Genomic DNA, 20,423 nt, shown 5'->3' on the forward strand with positions numbered 1-20,423 from the left:
AATAGTGTTCAAATATTACATCTAGCTAAGTACTCTATAGCTTTTATTCATTTATGTTTATATGATACTGGAAATAAACTGAGAACTTTGTGCATGTGCGGTATCAGTAAGCAGCCTCCCTACCTCAGTTGCTTTATTCTCTATTCTTAGAGAGAAAAGAAAAGAGAAGAGAAGATATGAGATAGCAGTGCACTGCTCCACCATCCAGAGTTTCCTGGTACAAGGAATTAAAGCTTGAGCCTTGGCCACGTTAAAGCATGCGCTCTACCTCTTAAACTACCTCTTGGTCCTGCTATTGTTTTTTTTTTTTAATTTAATTTTTGTACGTATCAACTTGCATCTAAATCATACTACCATATTATGAAGAAAAAAAATATTTGGGTCCTTGGGAGGTAGTTTAGCAGTATGATATATGCCATGTATGCATGGGGCTCTGGCTTTGATCCCTGACACAACATAAAGTGGTGGAATAGTGGTCTAATATCACTCTATAAAAAAGATTATTCCTTTCTGTAATTAATTATATTAATATCAGTCATCTGTAAGTGTTTATTACCATTGATAGTGTACGGTACCTGTCATGAAAGTGGAGAAAATAACCTTCACTTGAAATTTCTAGTTGTTTACTAACCTTAAGTAGCTCTGTATCAGTGTCTTTATTTTTGTATTTAGATCTTTGTGTCAAAATTCTGAGAGAAGATAAAAATTGCCCAGGATCTACACAGCTAGTTAAGTGGTAAGTAAAAGAATATCTAGGGAGTCCGGTGGTAGTGCAGCGGGTTAAGCACATGTGGTGCGAAGCGCAAGGACGGGCATAAGGATCCTGGTTCGAGCCCCGGGTTCCCCACCAGCAGGGGAGTCGCATCACAGGCAGTGAAGCAGGTCTGTGTCTATCTTTCTCTCCTCTCTCTGTCTTTCCCTCCTCTCTCCATTTCTCTCTGTCCTATCCAACGACAACAATAACAACAACAATAGTAATTACAACAATAAAAAAGGGCAACAAGGAATAAATAAATAATATTAAAAAAAAAAGAATATCTAGAGAGTTGGGCGGTAGTGCGGTGGGTTAAGCGCACATGGTGAGAAGCACAAGGACCTGTGTATAGATCCTGGTTCAAGCCCCTGGCTCCCCACCTGCAGGGGAGTCGCTTCACAGGCAGTGAAGCAGGTCTGCCAGTGTCTGTCTTTCTCTCCCCTTCTGTCTTCTCTTCTCTCTATTTCTCTCTGTCCTGTCTAACAACGACAACTAAGCCCTGGCTCCCCACCTGCAGGGGTGTCACTTCACAAGCGGTGAAACAGGTCTGTAGGTGTCTATCTTTCTCTCCCTCTCTCTGTCTTCCCCCTCCCCTCTCCATTTCTCTCTGTCCTATCCAACAACAATGACAACAATAATAACTACAACAATAAAACAACAAGGGCAACAAAAGGGAATAAATAAATAAAAATAAATATAAAAAAAAAGTTACGGTCAGTAAACCATCAAGCAAACTACATTCAAGTCTAACAATGACAACATCAACAACAACAATAATAACTACAACAACAATTAAAAAAAGGGCAACAAAAGGGAAAGTAAATTAAAAAAAATATATATATATATATATATATATAAAAATCTAATTGTGGAAAACTATTTTCACCTTAAATCACAATTTGGTACTTTGGAAAGCTTTGATTGTTAACTCAGTTTTAATGATTTACCCTTTGACCTTGGACACTAGTTTTACATTAAAATGTTCCTTTATGCTTCATGTAAGCATCACTTTTCTATCACTGTTCTCCACAAATAGTTGCTAGATATTTTACATCTCCCTTTCTGTCATCAGCATTTCATATTCTAGCATATTATTTTGTTATTTTAAACTAGTTAATGAGAAGTGAATTATCAAAATGTTGTATTAGTAATAAATACATTAAGTAACAAGATAATATGAAAATTTATTTTAAAAGCTATTTTCTAGAAAAGCGTGTCTAAAAGTGAATCCTTGGTTATCTCTTAGGATGCTTGGATGCTATGATGCTTTGCAGAAAAAATATGTAAGTATTATATTTTTAATATATACTTAAGATATAACAATGGTTACCATATATTAAAACATTACACTAGTTTAGGCATGCTCCAGTCCAAGTTAGTAAAAATTTTATTAAATATTTGAATATTTTAAAGAGTAATATTTTTCTTCTTTTAAAAACTAGTACTTAACTCATTTAAAGCTAATAAGCCAATAGAATTAATACTTTAAAAGTTTGCCAAGACAGTTTCAGTTCATTGTTAAACTCTTCTATAAAAGAACACAATCAATAATTAACTTACAAAGACTTAAGCTTTTTAATTGTTTCACTATTTAGTTTCTTATATATTTATTTATTATTTTTATTTATTGGATAGAGACATAAATCTAGAGGGAAGGGGGAGGTAGAGAGGGTGAGAGATAGACATCTGCAGCCCTGCTTCACTTGTGAAGCTTTCCCCCTGCAGGTGGGGACTGGGAGTGTGAACATGGATCCTTGCACATTGTAACATGCGCTCAACCAGGTGCGCCACCGCTTGGCCCCTCACTATTTAGCTTTACATGCCTCCTATAATCTTGTTTACTAAAAATTTTATAAATTAGTTACTCATGAAGAGCTCAAAACTTTTCTTGCAGTCTGGGTTGAATTCTCATAAATTCTGAATTAGTGGCATTTCCCTTATGATTTTGCTATAGACAATAAGCTTTTTTGTATACTTGTTAACACATGTTCATATAAGCCTATATAAATATGTTCAGAGCTAAATAAAATAATGAAAAAGATAAAATTGTATCCATGACCACTAACTTCTCTCATTAAGATATTAAATATCTAATACTGATTAAATGTTAATTATCTCTGTATATCAAGAATACAGAATTTGAAGTAAAAGCTGGGATAAGGGCCTTTTTTTCCATGGGGAAAGTCAATAAAGCAAGTAAATCACATTATTTCTATTAATGTTAAGTGATACTAACATTTTTAGGAACAAGGGGTAGAGGTAGATAGTATAATGGTTATGCAAAGAGACTCTCATGCCTAAGGCTCCAAAGCCCCAGGTTCAATCCACCATAAGCCAGAGCTGATCAGTGCTCTGGTAAAAAATAAAAAATAATAATAATAATAAAGGTTAGGAACTATGAAGTGGAGAGGTGGGGTAAAATTAGTTGGGTAGTCAGAGGAATGTCTGTGAGAAAGGACATTTATTTAAGCTAAGACCTGGAATAGGAGAAACCTGGCTGGCAATGATTTTATAATATGAAAACACCTGACAGAGTGGCAGTTTGGAGAGTTCTAGGAATGAACAGTAGTGTATTTGGAGTGCAGTGAACAGAACTGGGAAGAGTGGCATGAGATCAGCCTGAGGAGATATGTAAGACCAGAACATTCAAAGCTTCGTAGAAGGTTAGTTTTTATTTTATGTATAAATAAAATCCATGTGGACGTACTGAGTAAAAAATGTAACTTAATTCGATTTTCATATAAAATTAAGAGAAATCACTCTGGTTGTTTAGAGAATAAACCAATGGTCTGGGAGGTGGCACAGTGGATATAGCATTGGACTGTCAAGCATGAGGTCCTGAGTTCAATCCCCAGTAGCACATGTACCATAGTGATGTCTACTTCTTTCTCTCTGTCTCCACCTATCTTCTTCATGAATAAATAAATAAACCAGAAATGGGATATGGATAGAATTAAGGAGGACATTCCTTTACCAGTTTTCACAATAATGATGAAAAGTAGTGGCAACTCAGATCAGGCAGAAAATGAAAAAAAATTTTTTTTAATATATACCTGACAGTAGGACTGGTTGCAGTTGTTGATGGATTTGTTGTGGGGAAAAGTTTCAAATCAAAGATAAAACTTAGAATTTGGGCTATAAATAGTTGTGTGAATAGTTTTCTGGTTTTTGTGGTTTTTTTTCTATTCCTACAGTCTCTAAAGGTCTTCCCTTTGTTATTTGACGAAGGCCCCAAACCTTCCTATTTTTTCTCTTTCAAAATCATTTCTCATACAAGATTTAACATGTTATTTCACAATATATAGTGTTTTCCTTACAACTGACAGTGATGCTCCTATTTGATTAAGTCAGTGGCATGAATTTCAACCTTCAGTAAGTCAGCTACAAATATTTCATGGAATAGAGAAGGATGTCTGTACAACTGATTTATATGCATCATATAGACCATTTTCTGCAGGATTGTTTCTTAATAAGAATAACTGTTGAAATAAGACAGAGAACTCCTATGCTCCATTATAAAAAATTAATATAATAAAAGTAAGGTTTTGTTCTTTGTTGTATTTCAGCTAAGGATGGTTGTTCTAGCTGTAAGTATTTAAATTTTTTCTAAGACTATCAGATTTCGCCTTTTAATAACACTAAAACCATCAGTTGATTATGATAATTGATGAACTCAGTGGTGAGAGGAGTAAAAGCATTAATATTATGGTGGATTCTATTGTGTTTTTAAAAGATTTTGTCCATTCATTCATTTTTATGAGAGAAAGACCAGAGCGCTACTCAGTCAGTTATATGCGGTGCTATGAACAGAACTGGGAGCTTCATGCATGCAAAACATGTACTTCACCTATGGGGCAACCTTCCCAGCACAATGTTTTATTTTTGTTTTGCTGAGTTTGATAATTTAGACTATCTAATTTCTTTCTTTGTGAATTCTTAGCTTTATATGACTTAATTGTACATCATTTTCAATAGGTGTACACCAATCCAGAAGACCCTCAGGTAAGTATGCTTAAATGACTAAAGAAATATGTGAAATTGTGCCCATGTGAAAACAATTGTCTTATAAATCATTATTTCTATAATAAAACAGTAAAAGTATAACTAACATCTAAAAATAGCACAAATTTATAATATAAGTTGTGTTTCAAGTATGTTTAAATTAATACACTTTCATATATATTTTTTCACGTATGAATGTTATACCTTTTATTATTAGGACTGGGAAATAGCTCAGCTGGCAATACACCCATTATAATGTGGGAGGCCCCAGGTTTGAACCCCAATATCACACGGCGGCATTTTGGTGTCAGGGAAAGCTCTACAGATGGTGGAGCAGTACTATTGTGTCTCTATTGTGTTAGTTTTTCTCTCTCTGAAAAGATAAATGGTTGGAAAAAAAAAAAAAAAAAGATAAATGGTTGGCCCAGTAGTAGTGGAAAAGAAAATATGTGAGGCTCCAATGCCAAAAAGAAAAAGGGAGAGGGGCAGGTGGTGGTGTCCTTGTTGAACTACACATCAAAGTGCTCAAGGACCCCAGGACCCCAGGATCAAGCCCCAATCGCCCCCCATAGGGGGGAAAGCTTCACAAGTGATGAAGCAGTGCTGCAAGTTTCTGTTTCTCTCCCTCTCTACCTCCCCTCTTAATTTCTCTGTCTGTATTCAAAATGAGTAGTGTTAAAAAAAGACTGGAAGGGGCCAGCTGGTGGTGCACCTGACTGAGTGTGTGTATCACAGTGCGCCAGGAACCAGGTTCAAGTCCAGTCCCTACCTGCAGGGGGAAGAAGCTTCAGAAGCAGTGAAGCAGTACTGCAGGTGTCTCTCCCTCTCTGTTTCCCCACTCCCTTTCAGTTTCTCTCTGTCTCTATCCAAAATACATACATAATTAAAAACTAATAAGACTGGGGAGATGACTCAGATGGTAGAATGTTTTGACTCTCATACCTGAGGCTCTGGGTTCAGAACCCAGGACCACCATATGCCAGATTGGTGCTCTAGTTTTTCTCTCTGTGTTCCTTTATGTCAAATAATAAATTAAATAAATAAATAAATAAATTTTAAAAGATACTTTTGATGCAATACAGGACATATATTACTATCTCTAAGCATATGAATACACTTAACCACAAGAGAGGTTATGTGTCCGGTCCTAGGTTATAAAGACAAGCCAATAAAAAAAAGTCCTAAATCTCCTGACTTCTTATTCTTTACAATATTGTTTTTATGGAATTTTAAAGGAGTTGAGTTTAAGGAAAATAAGAAATTCACCCCCTAGGTGATAATATTCATCTTAAACTACTCACATCCATCTGTTCACCTGACAAAGGAAAAAGATTACAAGAAATGAGAAAGAGAAAAAAAGGATAAAAAGAAACAAGGAGGGATTTGTTCAGTGCTTACTATCTTTAGGTTTTGTTCTCAGGGTTTTTAAGTGTATTATCTCATTTATTTATCACCATCTTCTCACAAAATGTCATTACCAGTTCCATTCTATAAATACAGTGTTTTTGTCTAAGACCAGGGTGATAGAACCAGAATTTGGAACTAAAAAAAAAATTTATGACTTAAGTTAACCACTATACTATAGTTGTTATGATATAATGTTTCATTCAGTAATGGGGGGAAGTATTTTTAAAAGACGACTGTTTATCTCTTTCTGGGCACTGAAAAGTAAAGATAGCAGTACATACTGGAATTTCAAGAAGACCTAGGAAATATCTTTTCTTAAAAACTCATACCTGCAATTAATGTTTAATATATAGTCATGATGATTATGAAAGTCCCATGGGCAAAGACTAAATTAATGATCAGAAACTGTTCAGAAAGGCTTACTTTCAGATGTTTTATAACTGCACTTTTTTTTCAGTAAAAAAACTGATTTATTTTTATTGAGTACTTGAAATACCAGGCACTTTATTAAGTTAATTAAGTTAATATTTTATAAGGCACCCAATTTAATCAGTGTTCTCAGTCACCAGTGAGATAGGCCCTATTTTCTTTTTTTTTAATCCTGAGTCCTTTGTTTGCTTTTCCCCTCTTTTAAGAGGAATAATGATTTACAAAACAGTTGTTGACACATGAGTGCAGTTTCTGTTTTCCCTGTAACAGATGTTCATGTACCCTTCCCACCACTAATTCAGGCTTTCCACTACCATTGTGCACTGGGTCCCCAAAGTCCTCTCACCTCCCTCCCACCTCCCCATTTTAGTCTGTTAGGTCTGCTACAATAGAGCAGAAATAATTTCACCCTGTGTTTTCCCTTTCTTCGTTTCCTAAGTTCCACCTATGAGTGAGGTCATATAATGTTCATCCTTCTCTTTCTGGCTTATCTCACTTAGTGATTCCTCCAAATTCCCTCCAAAATGGGGCAAAAAGAGAAGATTTCATCAGCTTAGTAGTATTACACTGTGTATATGTCCCACAACCTTCTTAATCACTCTCTGTTGTTGGGCATTTGGGGTTTTTTTAGGGGGGTGGGGGAGAGACAGAAATTGAGAGGGAAGTAGGAGAGAGAGAGAGATACAGATGCCTGCAGCCCTGCTTCACTACTCGTCAAGCTTTACCCCTGAAGGTGGGGACCAGGGGCTTGAACCTAGATCCTTGTGCATTGTAATGTGTGTGCCTAACCAGATGTGCCAGCACCTGGCCCCTGAGTTGTTTCTAAGTTTGAGCTCTTAAAAATAGTGTTTCTATGAACATAGGTGTGCATAAATCTGAATCCAGATGGGTGTTGTTGTGTTCTTTGCATAGATGCCTAGGAGAGGAATTGATGGCTCATATGATAGATCCATTTCTAATGTTCAGAGGAAACTCCAGACTGGTTTCCACAGTGCTTCAACCAATTTACCTTCCCACAGCAATGTAGAAGGTTCCTTTTTGCTCACATCCTTGCCAGAATTTGTTGTTTCTGTCTATTTTAGTGTTACGGAATTCTCAAAAGTGTGAAATGGTCTCATTATGGTCTTTATTTGCAGTCTTCTATAATCAGTGACTTTGAACTTTTTTTTTTATTCCCATTGGCCTATTAGCCATCTGGGTATCTTCTTTGGTGAAGATTTTGTTCATGTTATCTCCCACTTTTAAAATTTTTTTAAATATTTATTTTCTTTTTGTTGCCCTTGTTTTTATTGTTGTTGTAGTTATTATTGTTGTTGTTGTTGTTGTTGTTGATGTCATTGTTGGATAGGTCAGAGAGAAATGGAGAGAGGAGGGGAAGACAGAGGGGGAGAGAAAGATAGACATCTGCAGACCTGCTTCACTGCCTGTGAAGAGACTCCCCTGCAGGTGGGGAGCCAGGGGCTCGAACCAGGATCCTGACGCCAGTCCTTGTGCTTTGCGCCACGTGCACTTAACCTGCAGTGCTACCGCCCGACTCCCGATCTCTCCTTTTTTAATGGGGTTGCTTTTGACACAGGAGATAGCGTAATAGTTATGCAAAAGCCTTTCTTGCCGGAGGTTCCTCCAAAATCCTACGTTCAATTCCCCATACACAAGCCAAACCTGATCAATGTCTAGTTCAAAATAATAAATGTTTTTGTTGTTGTTGTTGTTGCTTAATCTTGTGAGCTCTTTATGTAGTTTGTTTATTAGTCATTTGTTTGGTATAGCTTGTGAAAAGATCTGCCATGCAGTAGGACTATCAGTAGGGTGTCTCTGTTTTGGTGATGGTTCGAAGCTTTTCAGTTTTACAAAGTTCTACTGGCTTATTTTTTTGCTTTTATTATCCTTGCTCTTGGACTAGAAAAAGACATTTCTGAAACAGACATCATGCAGTGTTTTACCAGTATTTCTTTTCTTACACATTTTATGGTTTATGGTCTAATGTCCAAGTCTTTAATCCATTTGGAATTGGCTTTTGTGACATGTGATCCTGTTTCATTCTTTTGCAAGTTTTAATCCTATTTTCCCACTACCATTTATTGAAAAGATCCCTCTTTCTTCATTAAATGCTCTGGGTGAGAGCTAGATGGTAGCATACCTGGTAGAGTACATGCATTACAATGCACAAGGACATGATCCCCTGACCCCCACCTGCGGGGGTAAGCTTCATGAGCAGTGAAGCAGTGCTGCAGGTATCTCTCTTTCTCTTTCTATCTCCCTCCTTTCTTCTCAATTTCTTTCTGACTGGATCAAAACTGAAAATAAATGTATATTTAAAAAATATGTATGTATATGTGTGTTCTGGGCCATTATGTCATAAATTAGTTGTCCATGGGGGTAAGGACTTATTTCTGGGCTTTTCTGTTGTATTCCATTGATTCATCTATCTGTATTTGTGTATCATGCAGTTTTTATTACAATAGCCCTGCAATATAACTGGAAGTGGGAATTGTGATGCCTCTACATCTGTTCTTTTTTTCTCAGAATTGTTCTAGCAAATCTGGGCCTTTTCTAGTTCCAAATAAGGTTTTATAGCTTTTTTCCCTAATCTCTTAAAGAATGCCAGTGGGACTTTTTGTTGGGGGGGTATATTAAATATGTATATTACTCTGGGTAAAGCAGTCATTTCAGCAGTACTGATTTCCAGTACACAAGCATGGGATAACCTTCCATTTCTTTGTATCTTTTTCTATGCTTTTTAGTAGTAACTCATAATTTTTTTCTTTTTTTAATTTCTTTATTGGGGGATTAATATTTTACATTCAACAGTAAATGCAATAGTTAAATACAGTACATGCATAAAATTTCTCAGTTTTCCACATAACAATACAACCCCCACTAGGTCCTTTGTCATCCTTCTTGGACCTGTACTTTCCCCTCCAACAACCCCAGAGTCTTTTACTTTGGTGCAATACACCAACTCCAGTTCAGGTTCTACTTGTGTTTTCTCTTTTTTTTTTCCCCTCCACTTTTTTTTTAATTGGGGAATTAATGTTTTATATTCAACAGTAAGTACAATAGTTTGGACATGAGAACTCTCAGAAGATCTGTGTACACATATGTTCTTGGCAGCACAATTTGTAATAGCCAAAACCTGGAAGCAACCCAGGTGTCCAACCACAGATGAGTGGCTGAGCAAGTTGTGGTATATATACACAATGGAATACTACTCAGCTGTAAAAAATGGTGACTTCACCGTTTTCAGCCAATCATGGATGGACCTTGAAAAAATCATGTTGAGTGAAATAAGTCAGAAACTGAAGGATGAATATGGGATGATCTCACTCTCAGGCTGAAGTTGAAAAACAAGATTAGAAAAGAAAACACAAGTCGAACCTGAAATGGAATTGGAGTATTACACCAAAGTAAAAGACTCTGGGGTGGGTGGGTGGGTGGGGAGAATACAGGACCATGAAAGATGATGAATGACATAGTGGGGGTTGTATTGTTAAATGGGAATCTGGGGAATGTTATGCATGTACAAACTATTGTATTTACTGTTGAATATAAAACATTAATTCCCCAATAAAGAAATAAATTATAAAAAAAAAAAAACCAGAGATGAACAAAAAAAAAAGACCTAAAGCTATACAACTCCTAGGAGAAGACAGAAAAACTTCGCAGGACTCAGGCTGTAGCGCAGCGGGTTAATCACAGGTGGCAGCAAAGCACAAGAACCAGCTTAAGGATGCCGGTTTGAGCCCCTGGATCCCCACCTGCAAGGGAGTCACTTCACAGGTGGTGAAACAGGTCTGCAGGTGTCTAACTCTCTCCCCTCCCCCCCATCTTCCCCTCTTCTCTCCATTTCTCTCTGTCCTATCCAGCAACGACGACATCAATAATAATTACAATAAAACAAGGATAACAAAAAGGAATAAATAAATACATAAATAAGTAAAAGAAAAAAATAGTTTATACATGCATAACACATGCCAGTTTTCCATATAACAATACAACCTCCACTAGGTCCTCTGAATCCTTCTTGGACCTGTATTCTCCCCACCCACCCATCCCAGAATCTTTTACTTTGGTGCGATACACCAATTCCATTTCAGGTTCTACTTCTGTTTTCTGATCTTGTTTTTCAACTTCGGCCTGAGAGTGAGATCATCCCATATTCATCCTTCTGTTTCTGACTTATTTCACTTAACATGAATTTTTCAAGGTCCATCCAAGATCGGCTGAAAATGGTGAAGTCACCATTTTTTTTACAGCTGAATAGTATTCCATTGTGTATATATACCACAACTTGCTCAGCCACTCATCTGTTGCTGGACACCTGGATTGCTTCCAGGTTTTGGCTATTACAAATTGTGCTGCCAAGAACATATGTGTACACAGATCTTTTTGGATGGATGTGTTGGGTTCCTTAGGATATAGCCCCAGGAGAGGAATTGCAGGGTCATAGGGTAGGTCCATTTCTAGCCTTCGGAGAGTTCTCCAGACTGTTCTCCACAGAGGTTGGACCAATTGACATTCCCACCAGTGCAGGAGGGTTCCTTTGACCGCACAACCTCTCCAGCATTTGCTGCTGTTACCTTTTCTGATGTATGACATTCTCACAGGAGTGAAGTGGTATCTCATTGTTGTCTTTATTTGCATTTCTCTGACAATCAGAGACTTGGAGCATTTTTTCATGTATTTCTCGGCCTTTTGGATCTCTTCTGTGGTGAATATTCTGTCCATGTCCTCCCCCCATTTTTGGATGGGGCTATTTGTTGTCTTGTTGAGTCTGGCAAGTTCTTTATATATGTTGGTTATTAAACTCTTGTCTGATGTATGGCATGTAAAGATCTTCTCCCATTCTGTGAGGGGTCTCTTGGTTTGGGTAGTGGTTTCTTTTGCTGTGAAGAAGCTTTTTAATTTGATGTAGTCCCATAGGTTTATACTTGCCTTAGTCTTCTTTGTAATTGGATTCGTTTCATTGAAGATGTCTTTAAAATTTATGCGGAAAAGAGTTCTGCCAATATTTTCTTCTAAGAATCTGATAGTTTGTGGTCTAACATCCAAGTCCTTGATCCACTTGGAATTTACTTTTGTATTTGGTAAAATACAGTGGTTCAGTTTCATTCTTCTGCATGTTTCAACCCATTGTTTCCAACACCATTTGTTGAAGAGACTCTGCTTTCCCCATTTAATAGTCTGAGCCCCTTTGTCAAAGATTAGATGTCCATAGGTATGGGGCCTCATTTCTGGGCTCTCAATTCTATTCCACTGGTCAGTGTGTCTATTCATGTTCCAGTACCAAGCAGCTTTGATGACAATGGCCCTATAATACAATTTGAGATCGGGGAGTGTGATGCCTCCGGTTCTGTTCTTGTTTCTCAAGACTGTTTTGGCAATTCTAGGTCTTTTCTGGTTCCAGATAGACATTTGTAGCATTTGTTCTATTCTCCAAAAAAATGTGCTTGGGATCTTGATGAGGATAGCATTAAATTTGTAGATGGCTCTGGGTAGTATATTCATTTTGACGATGTTAATTCTACCAGCCCATGAACATGGAATATCTTTCCACTTCTTTGTGTCTTTTTCAATTTCCTTGAGTAGTGACTCATAATTTTCAGTATACAAGTCTTTCACTTCTTTGGTTAGGTTTACTCCTAGATATTTTATTGTTTTAGTTGCTATAGTAAAAGGAATTGATTTCTGGATTTCAACTTCTTCTAGCTTAGTGTTTGCATAGAGGAATGCCACTGACTTTTGAATGTTAATTTTGTAGCCTGACACCTTACTGTATTGCCTGATGATTTCCAAAAGCTTCTTGTTGGATTCCTTAGGTTTTTCTGTGTATACTATCATGTCATCTGCATATAGGGAGAGTTTGACTTCTTCTTTTCCAATCTGTATCCCTTTAATTCCTTGCTCCTGCCTGATTGCTATGGCAAGAACTTCCAACACTATGTTGAATAGTAATGGTGATAGTGGGCAGCCCTGTCTAGTACCTGATCTGAGTTCTGAGTGGAAATGCTTCCAGTTTTTCACCATTGAGTATGATGCTGGCTGTAGGTTTGCTATATATAGACTCCACTATCTTCAGGAATTTTCCATCTATTCCCATTTTTTGTAGTGTTTTGACCATAAAGGGATGTTGTAGTTTGTCAAAGGCTTTCTCGATTTTTGGTGTATAAACATTTTATGGGCAGAGGTGGATAGCATAATGGTTATGGGAAGAGACTCCACTTTTAAGTTCGTTATTAGGTAGGTGGGAACTATTTTCAACCCTCTGATTAGTTGGACTTAACAAGGCTTATATGGGGAGTCGGGCGGTAGCACAGTGGGTTAAGTGCAGGTGGCGCAAAGCGCAAGGACTAGCATAAGAAACCTGGTTCGAGCCCTTGCTCCCCACCTGCAGGAGAGTTACTTCACAAGCGGTGAAGCAGGACTGTAGGTGTCTTTCTCTCCTCCTCTCTGTCTTCTCTTCCTCTCTCCATGTATCTCTGTCCTATCCAACGACGGCATCAGTAATAACTACAACAATAAAACAAGAAGGGCAACAAAAGGGAATACATGATAAATAAATAAATATTTAAAAAATTAATTAATCAAAAAGAAGAAGGCTTATATGAAGGCACCAGGAGGTGGCACGCCTGGTTAAGTGCACACATTGCAGTGTGCAAGGACCCAAGTTCAAGCCCCTGGTCCCCACCTGCAGGTGGGAAGCTTCATGAGTGGTGAAGTACAGTTGCAGGTATCTCTCTGTCTCTCTCCCTCTCTATCTCTCCCTCCCCTATCAATTTCTCTCTGTCTCTATCCAATAATAAATAAACACAAATATTTAAAAAGGAAGACTTATGGGGGTTGGGCTGTAGCACAGTGGGTTAAGTGCATGCACAAGGCACAAAGCGCATGGATGGGAGTAAGGATCCCGGTTCAAGCCCCCGGCTCCCCACCTGCAGGGGGGTTGCTTCACAATCGGTGAAACAGGTCAGCAGGTGTCTATCTTTCTCTTCCCCTCTCTGTCTTCCCCTCCTCTCTCCACTGCCCTATCCATCAACAACGACATCAGTAACAGCGATAATAATAACCACAACAAGGATAAAACAACAAGGGCAATAAAAGGAGGCAAAGTAGCCTCTAGGAGCAGTGGATTCATGGTGCAGGCACCAAGCCCCAGCAATAACCCTAGACGCAAAAAAAATAAAAATAAAAAAGGAAGGCTTGTATGATTACCTTTTGTTTATAGAATAGCAAAGATGGTGGTCCGGGAGGTGTCACTGTGATAAAGCTTTGGACTTTCAAGCATGAGGTCCTGAGTTCGATCCCCGGCAGCACATGTGGCAGAGTGATGTCTGGTTCTCTCTCTTATCTTCCTCATTAATAAATAATTTTTTTTAAAAAGAATAGGAAATATTTAGTATTGTTCTTAGCCATTCTGCTGAAGTACAAGGTCACATAAGAGTTGATTCAGTCGAGATTCTGGCGATAGAGCAGCAGGTTAAGTGCAAGGACCGGCTAAGGATCCTGGTTCGAGCCCCTGGCTCCCCACCTGCAGGGGAGTCGCTTCACAGGCATTGAAGCAGGTCTGCACATGTCTTTCTCTCCACCTCTCTGTCTTCCCCTTCTCGCTCTATTTCTCTCTGTCCTGTCCAACAACAATGACAACAATAATAACTATAACAATAAAAATAAGGGCAACAAAAAAAGGATTAAATAAGTAACTATTTTTTAAAAATCTTTAAAAAAAAAAAGATATACTGCCTTCCTTGATAAATCTCTGTGATGTACCTGCCTGTTAGTAAATCTCTTCCCTCTAGTATATATAACTTACATTGCAATGAGTAGGAGAATATCTTTCCAAGACTTAAGCTCCAAATCCTAAATCATGCAGAATATTGGGATTTCAAAGTTTCAATCAACCAATAAACATTAACATGGCAGAAAAAATAATAAATAAATTTCGGGGCCAGGAAGCAAACAGCACACTTAGTTCTGAGTTTACACATTACCATGCATAAGGACCTGGGTTCAAGTCCTTGGCCCCCACCTTCAGGGGAGAAGCATTATGAGTAGTGAAGCAGTACTGAAGATGTCCTCTCAATTTCTCTCTGACCTATCAAAAAGAAAAACAGTGTATTTGATAAATTTTAAGAGCCATAGAAAATCAGTATATCTAGTTGGCAGTTAATATTGTATATCAGATACATAACTAATGTTTTCTATTTAAGACAATTTCAGAATGTTACCAATTTAAATTCAAGTATACCACTAATGGACCAATCATGGACTTCATAAGGTATTGATAGCTTTCTTTTTGTATTACAGATTGCCACTTACTGATACTACATAGTAATACACTAGAATTAATTCTAAAACTTCACAAATGTCTCCCAATTAACCACTAGGATGTAGCTATACAAAGTATCCTTGGAGTAGATGCAAGGCAGGATTCTTTGGCTAAAATACACTGTTTTACTTGTGAAGCAGAAACAAATGGTAATAAAAGCTATTGTACAGTTGAGTGACTAGAAATATAATTAAAATCAAACACTTTCTTTAAACATACTACATAAAATGCATATTTAATTTGTACAGAATTAAGTTTTCTATAATGATATTAAGAATGCTAATTATTTTTTATAATAATTACATTAAATTAATTTTATAGTAACTCAACCTAACAGTTTAATGCTATAATGGGAAAAGAACCTCAAATAGTAAAATTTGTCATAAGAGCATTTAATGTTTTATTCTCTTCTAGTAAGAACCAAAGCAGTGACTCTAGTATGTCATCTGCTGACACCAAGAAAGCAAGCATTCTCCTCATTCGCAAGATTTATATTCTGATGCAGAATCTGGGACCCTTACCTAATGATGTTTGTTTGACCATGAAACTTTTTTATTACGATGAAGGTACTATTTGCAGTGCATCCTGTCAGTTGGTATCCTTATGATTTATTATTGAAACAACTGGGTTTTGTCCAAAATGTTTTTGAACACTTGAACTGTAATATGTATTTTTAAATTATAGTTCATTCATTTAATATTAATATTTGAAAAGGATTTTTTTCTTACCAGAGTACTGTTCAACTCTGGCTTATGGTAACACTGGTGATTGGACCTGAAATCTTTGATGCCTCAAGAAATGAAAGGCCTTTTGCATAACCATTCTACTATCTCCCTATCCTAAAAGAAATATCTTAAAAATCAGTTATTTATTTATTCCCTCTTGTTGCCCTTGTTGTTTATTGTTGTAGTTATTATTGATGTCATTGTTGGTGCATAGGACAGAGAGAAATCGAGAGGAGGGGAAGACAGGGAGGGAGAGAAAGATAGACATCTGCAGACCTGCTTCACCACCTGTGAAGTGACTCCCCTGAAGGTGGGGAACCAGGGGCTCGAACCAGGATCCTTATGCCGATCCTTGCACTTTATGCCACGTGCGCTTAACCCGCTGCGCTACCATCCAACTCCCAAAAGTCAGTTTTAAGATAGATACTTCTCCAGTGATAGGAACATATCCATGCAAGGTACAACCTCTCTTATAATTAAAGAAACGAAACAGGGAGATACCATTTTTCACTTATCCAACTAGTAAATATTGTAAACTTATGACAAAGGTGTGGAGAGGAAGTTTTTATGTATAATATCTTTTAAAAGATAGCAATACTAGTAGTCATTATTTCTGTTGAATACTTACAGTTGTGTTTTGAGCATTTTATACACACTCATTCACCTAACCACCCACAGTGACAGAATGAGGCAGGTAGTTAGTTTTCCCCATTTGACAGATGAGAATATCAAATCGAAGGTGATAGACTCTTCATAGTCATGTGAAGAAAGAATATTTTTAACGTTTTTACTCCTTAAAGGTATATTTATTTTATTATTACTAATTTTTTCTTTTACCAGAGCACTGCTCAGCAGTGTAGGGTGGTATAGGGGATTGAACCTGGGACCTGAGAATCTCGGGCATGAGAGTGTTTGCATTCTGCTATCTCCTCCACCCATTCCCTAAAAGTTTAAATATTTGGAGGTAGTTTAGAACTTGGAGGTAGTAGGAAATTAATTTTCACTTTTAATTGTATACCTTTCTATACTATTTTTAAATTTTTCAATTTATATTTACTTTAAAAATAATAATAATTTCTTAAATGTAACAAATAGCACAGTTTTTACTTATTTTTCTTTACAGTTACACCCTCAGATTACCAGCCTCCTGGTTTTAAGGATGGTGATTGTGAAGGAGTAATCTTTGAAGGGGAGCCAATGTACTTAAATGTGGGAGAAGTTCCAACACCTTTTCACACCTTCAAAGTAAAAGTAACTACTGAAAAAGAACGAATGGAAAACATTGATTCAAGTATATTATCACCGAGACAGTTAAAAACACCACTTCAAAAAATTATCACAGACAAAGATGATGTAGAAGATGAACAGGAGCATTACGTAAATGCAAGTATATTTACTTTTCTTAGATGAGTAAGAAAAATTTGACTCAATTCTGACTACTTGTACAATACTGTATTATAATCATAGTTTCAGGGTTGAGAGGGATTTAAAGAAGGTAGAAGTTTGGTTTTAAGACTTTTTGTCTTGGGTTTGGTCCAAGAGGTGGTGCAGTGGGTGAAGCATTGGGCTCTCAAGCATGAGGTCCTGAGTTCAGTCCCTGGCAGCACATGTACCAGAGTGATAGAGTGATGTCTGGGTTTTTTTTCTCTCTCTCTCCTCCTATCTTTCTCATTAATAAATAAATAAAATATTTTTTAAAAATGATTTTTTGTCTTGGTGCAAACAGCATTATTCTCAGAAATTTAAAAGCACAACTACTCTGAATGAAGAGGGAATGAATGGCCCTAAAAACCAGGCACTAACAGTGCTCTAAGGAAACCCCTTGTGTCAACATAAATTGAAAAAAGTAAAGTAGTCTCATCTAACCCCACCCCACCCCCCAGCTAGTGCTGGACTTTTTTTTGTCTACAGTATTTCTGTGCTGGAATTTTTTCTACTTGACTTTCTTCTGGGCCTGGAAAGTCACTGTGTTGAAACAGCTTGAAAATTCCTAGAAGGCAGGAAATGTGTCTTACTCATCTTTATAATCTGACTAACACTTAGATTGTGCATTCAGAATTGGTGGAATGAATAGATGAATAGAAGTATTTTTTTAAAGTGCTTTTGTTGTCGTCTTAGTTGCTGAAAATCTTTCAGCATTAAAGTGACTATTCTTTAATCTCATCTTTGTTTTCTCTGTTGAATTTTATTCTAAATTTTATATCTACAGTAACTTCTGTTCAGATACTATTCTGACATAGAGTCTGTGACTAGTCCTTACAAATAAAAAGTTTAATTTAGGAAGGCAGGCGGTAGCACAGCAGGTTAAGCACACATGGCGCAAAGCACAAGGACCAGCATGAGGATCCCAGTTTGAGCCCCTGGCTCCCCACCTGTGGGGGGGGTCGCATTGCAAGTGGTGAAGCAGGTCTGCAGGTGTCTTATCTTTCTCTCCCTCTCTCTGTCTTCCTCTCCTCTCTTGATTTCTCTGTCCTATCCAACAACAATGACATAAATAACAACAATAATGATAAACAATAAACAACAAAGGCAACAAAAAAGGGAAAAAATAGCCTCCAGGAGCAGTGGATTTGTAGTGCAGGCACCGAGCCCTAGCAATAACCCTGGAGGCAAAAAAAAAAAAAGTTTAATTTTCTATTTCAGGAAACTTTTTCCTAAAGCCCATATCCAAATTTTGCTTTATAAGCAAATGTGACTGGGAATAATTTAACTTTCTTTAAAATATTTAAAGTTCCTAATCTGCTGCTGCTTTTACCTCTCTTGATTGATCCTATGTCTAACTCCCTCCCTGAAGAAGGTTGGAGCATATCAGAGTGTACACTAGCATTTGTGCAAATTCCCAGAGCTATGGAATTGGTAACTTGTGGGGAGGGGTTCGGGGGGCATAGATAGCATAGTGCTTATGCAAAGATACTTTCACACGTGAGGCCCCAAAATTCCAAATTCAACCCCTTGTACCACGAAAAACCAGAGCTGTTTTTTTTCTGTAAAGGAAAAAACAAACAAACAAACAAAAAATTGGTAGCTTGTGTGGACATAATCTAATTCAATGTCTTCAAACAATAGTATCATCTTAAGTACTTAGTTTTTAAATCTTAATTACATACATTTTTGAGAAAATAGTATATTTTCATCATTTATCCTTAAAGCAACCCTGCAAAGTAGCAATTTAAATTTTGTCTGGATAAATAACTTGCCTTGTTATAGCAGCTATAGGACTGCGTTATTTCTAGCAAGAATAGTTACACTGTTAGACTATATGAACCTTCACATAAAACAAATTTGTTCATATATACTTTCACTCAGTTGTTTTAGTTTCTTTTTTGATATGTATCTACTTTATTTTCATATAATTTTGCAGGATGACTTTGACATTGAAACTAAAATGGAAGAGCAGAAAAAAAATCCTGGATCTCCTGCACTTGAAGGTAAGAAATTGATGAAGGGAGTCGGGCTGTAGCACAGCGGGTTAAGCGCAGTGGCGCTAAACTCAAGGACCGGCGTCAGGATCCCGGTTCGAGCCCCCAGCAACCCACCTGCAGGCAAGTCCCTTCACAGGCGGTGAAGCAGGTCTGCAGGTGTCTGTCTTTCTCTCCCCCTCTCTGTCTTCCCCTCCTCTCTCCATTTCTCTCTGTCCTATCCAACAACAACGACATCAATAATAACTACAACAATAAAAAACAACAAGGGTAACAAAAGGGAATAAATAAATAAAATAAATTAAAAAAAAGAAATTGATGAAAATGTTGATTACTTAATTTCCAACTTTATTAATTTTTAATTTTTTTCCATACAGAATCGAGTTCAGTTTGTGATGAAGATGAAATTATGAGGTCTAAAGAGAGCCCAGATCTTTCAACTTCTCATTCTCAGGTATAAACTTAGATAGTTCCATTTTCCTTTTAACTTGTTTGTTCTAAAGGCTATTATTTATATATATTATATATAACATGTACATGCCTAGAGTCCTCTATGTCTTTACAGATTATTTTATCTCTAGTACTTTTTAATCTTTCCTACATCTTTTTCCCTGTCTTTTTAATTTTTTTATATTTATTTGTTATCCCTTTTGTTGTTTTTTAATTGTTGTAGTTATTATTATTGTTATTGATGTTGTCATTGTTAGATAGGACAGAAAGAAATGGAGAGAGAAGGGGAAGACAGAGAGGGGGAGAGAAAGAGAGACACCTGCAGACCTGCTTCACTGCTGGTGAAGCAACTCCCCTGCAGGTGGGGAGCCAGGGGCTCTATAACCAGGATCTTTACACCGGTCCTTGTGCTTTGTGCCACATGCGCTTAACCTGCTGTGCTTACTGCCTGACTCCCTTTTCCCTTTATCTCATCCTTTTTTTTAAATTTTTTATTTTATTTATTCCCTTTTGTTGCCCTTGTTGTTTTATTGTTGTAGTTATTATTGTTGTTGTCGTCATTCTTGGATAGGACAGAGAGAAATGGAGAGAGGAGGGGAAGACACAGAGGAGGAGAGAAAGACACCTGCAGACCTGCTTCACTGCCTGTGAAGCGACTCCCCTGCAGGTGGGGAGCCGGGGCTCGAACCGGGATCCTTATGCCGGTCCTTGTGCTTTGCGCCACCTGCGCTTAACCCGCTGCGCTACAGCCCGACTCCCCTTTCTCATCCTTCTTATCATACATAATACCTTGAGTTTCTTTAATTTGGTATTTACCCCTGCAGTAATTTTGCCATTATTTTGTATTCCTTCACAGAGTTTTTTTTTGTAAGTTTTTTTTTAATATTTATTTTATTTATTTATTCCCTTTT

At 37.2% G+C, this 20,423-nt stretch overlaps 1 protein-coding gene across 2 annotated transcripts in view; it reads left to right on the forward strand.

Annotated features, from left to right (window-relative positions):
* HORMAD1 (HORMA domain containing 1) overlaps nucleotides 1–20,423 on the forward strand; it is a 34,085-nt gene that overhangs the window by 4,040 nt on the left and 9,622 nt on the right. For both annotated transcript variants that reach the window (XM_060201740.1, XM_060201741.1), the window contains exons 4-12: nucleotides 673–736; nucleotides 2,001–2,037; nucleotides 4,321–4,341; nucleotides 4,730–4,756; nucleotides 14,800–14,867; nucleotides 15,333–15,484; nucleotides 16,767–17,026; nucleotides 19,005–19,071; nucleotides 19,440–19,516. In XM_060201740.1, coding sequence (XP_060057723.1) covers nucleotides 673–736; nucleotides 2,001–2,037; nucleotides 4,321–4,341; nucleotides 4,730–4,756; nucleotides 14,800–14,867; nucleotides 15,333–15,484; nucleotides 16,767–17,026; nucleotides 19,005–19,071; nucleotides 19,440–19,516 — 773 coding nt within the window. The remainder of the gene's footprint in view (nucleotides 1–672; nucleotides 737–2,000; nucleotides 2,038–4,320; nucleotides 4,342–4,729; nucleotides 4,757–14,799; nucleotides 14,868–15,332; nucleotides 15,485–16,766; nucleotides 17,027–19,004; nucleotides 19,072–19,439; nucleotides 19,517–20,423) is intronic.

Source organism: Erinaceus europaeus, chromosome 11 (assembly GCF_950295315.1).
Source record: "Erinaceus europaeus chromosome 11, mEriEur2.1, whole genome shotgun sequence".
Classification (NCBI taxonomy): Eukaryota; Metazoa; Chordata; class Mammalia; order Eulipotyphla; family Erinaceidae; genus Erinaceus; species Erinaceus europaeus.